Source organism: Lactuca sativa, chromosome 9 (assembly GCF_002870075.4).
Source record: "Lactuca sativa cultivar Salinas chromosome 9, Lsat_Salinas_v11, whole genome shotgun sequence".
Lineage (NCBI taxonomy): Eukaryota > Viridiplantae > Streptophyta > Magnoliopsida > Asterales > Asteraceae > Lactuca > Lactuca sativa.
This window is the reverse complement of record NC_056631.2, coordinates 63,320,070-63,321,535: the sequence shown is the minus strand read 5'-3', so window position 1 is coordinate 63,321,535 and position 1,466 is coordinate 63,320,070. Positions and strand designations below refer to the sequence as shown.

Below are 1,466 nucleotides of genomic sequence, written 5' to 3'. Positions count from 1 at the left end.
CTTCGTTTCATGGTTAAACTTTATATTAAAAATGTTTTGGCATAATTACAAGAAAAAGAAGTTTCAACAAAGAAACAATAGAAAACAATTTCTGAATTTCTCTTCGGTTGTACATATATATATATATAGTAAAACAATATCATGAAAAAACTAAATTGAGCTATGAACAACAAGATCTAAAACACAAAAACTATATCAGTTACCACACACAACTGATAAAGACTGTATACACGCAATTAAAGATTGATTTATTATAAAATTATACCATATTTTGTCCTTATGGAAGTTCAGATGGATATTATTACAAGGTTGATGGCAACAATGAACTTTTTTTCTCAGTAATCACTGAAGATAAGAACAAAAGTTACACAATCACAATGTGACATACCATTAAAGAAGAGAAGTATATACAACATCAAGAACTTATGTATATTCTGTCAAATTTTCCTTACACCCTCTTCCACAAATCACTTGTCAAGATCTTTGGGTTTCTTTTTGTTACCATAGATTAGCCCAGTTTCCTACATAATCGAGGAATTCAATAAATTCATGCCGCATGCTAGAAAGTAGAAATTGGTATTGAACAGGTGAACCGAGGCACAAGAAATTCTTGAATTGAGGTTAACAATTAATCCTACCTGAGGATCGGGTACGGGTTTTACTTTCTCCACATATCGATAACGATCTGATGCTGCTGCAAGTGCTGCCCTCGCCTACACAGAACCAATCAGCAATTGCGAATTAGTATGAATTTCAGTTAGAAAGAGAAAGAAGAAAGAGTTGGGAATTTTACTTCTTGCTCTCGTTTGAGCTCTTGTGCTGGCTTCACCCATAGAAAATAGGCTAGGGTTCCGGCCACTACCCAAGATGCTAGGTTGCTTCCTCCACGGAGACCACCCATTGCATTTCCGAAAGCCGATCGGACATTCCCAAATGATTTTCTCCAACCACTACTCATAATAAGAAGAATTTTTTGAAATCGTGATTGAGCGAGCTTATGAATGTGCTGAAGTTAATTCATTAATGGATGATTTCGCATAAATGCTCAGGCTCAAGCCTGAATGACTGAGATGAAAGCAACCGCCTCCCAAATTGGTTGGGTTTTATGCCAAACGACATCGTCCGGTTTTCTGAATTGGTGCATAAATGGACCTTGATGTTGGGTTGGTGTGTATTTACTATTTAGTTAAGTTTGCCCAAAATAAAAATATATTATTAAGAGTGAAGTGTAGTTTTAGTTTTTTGTTACAATCTTTATTTTTTTTTTTGCCGGTTTTTGTGTAAATTTGTTTTATGTTGATCAAAAATACTCAAACCAATACGCAAAATCCCCAACAAAAAAAAGTGAAAGTGAATACTATTCAACCACATGCTAGAGTGATATTATTATTACATGTTCACGAGTTTTTGTCTTTTAAAACTTTTGAGGAAGATAAGACCATTGAGGTTATAGAAGATGATAGAAC

At 34.3% G+C, this 1,466-nt stretch overlaps 1 protein-coding gene across 1 annotated transcript; it reads right to left on the bottom strand.

The window, feature by feature from the left end:
• Nucleotides 1-227: 227 nt before the first annotated feature.
• On the bottom strand, nt 228-1,123 carry LOC111879814 (uncharacterized). Its single transcript, XM_023876277.3, has 3 exons — nt 794-1,123; nt 639-713; nt 228-521 (listed from the first exon to the last, which is right to left on the bottom strand). The coding sequence occupies exons 1-3, from the start codon at nt 956-958 to the stop codon at nt 468-470; spliced, it is 294 nt and encodes a 97-aa protein (XP_023732045.1). The 5' UTR covers nt 959-1,123; the 3' UTR covers nt 228-467.
• Nucleotides 1,124-1,466: the final 343 nt, after the last annotated feature.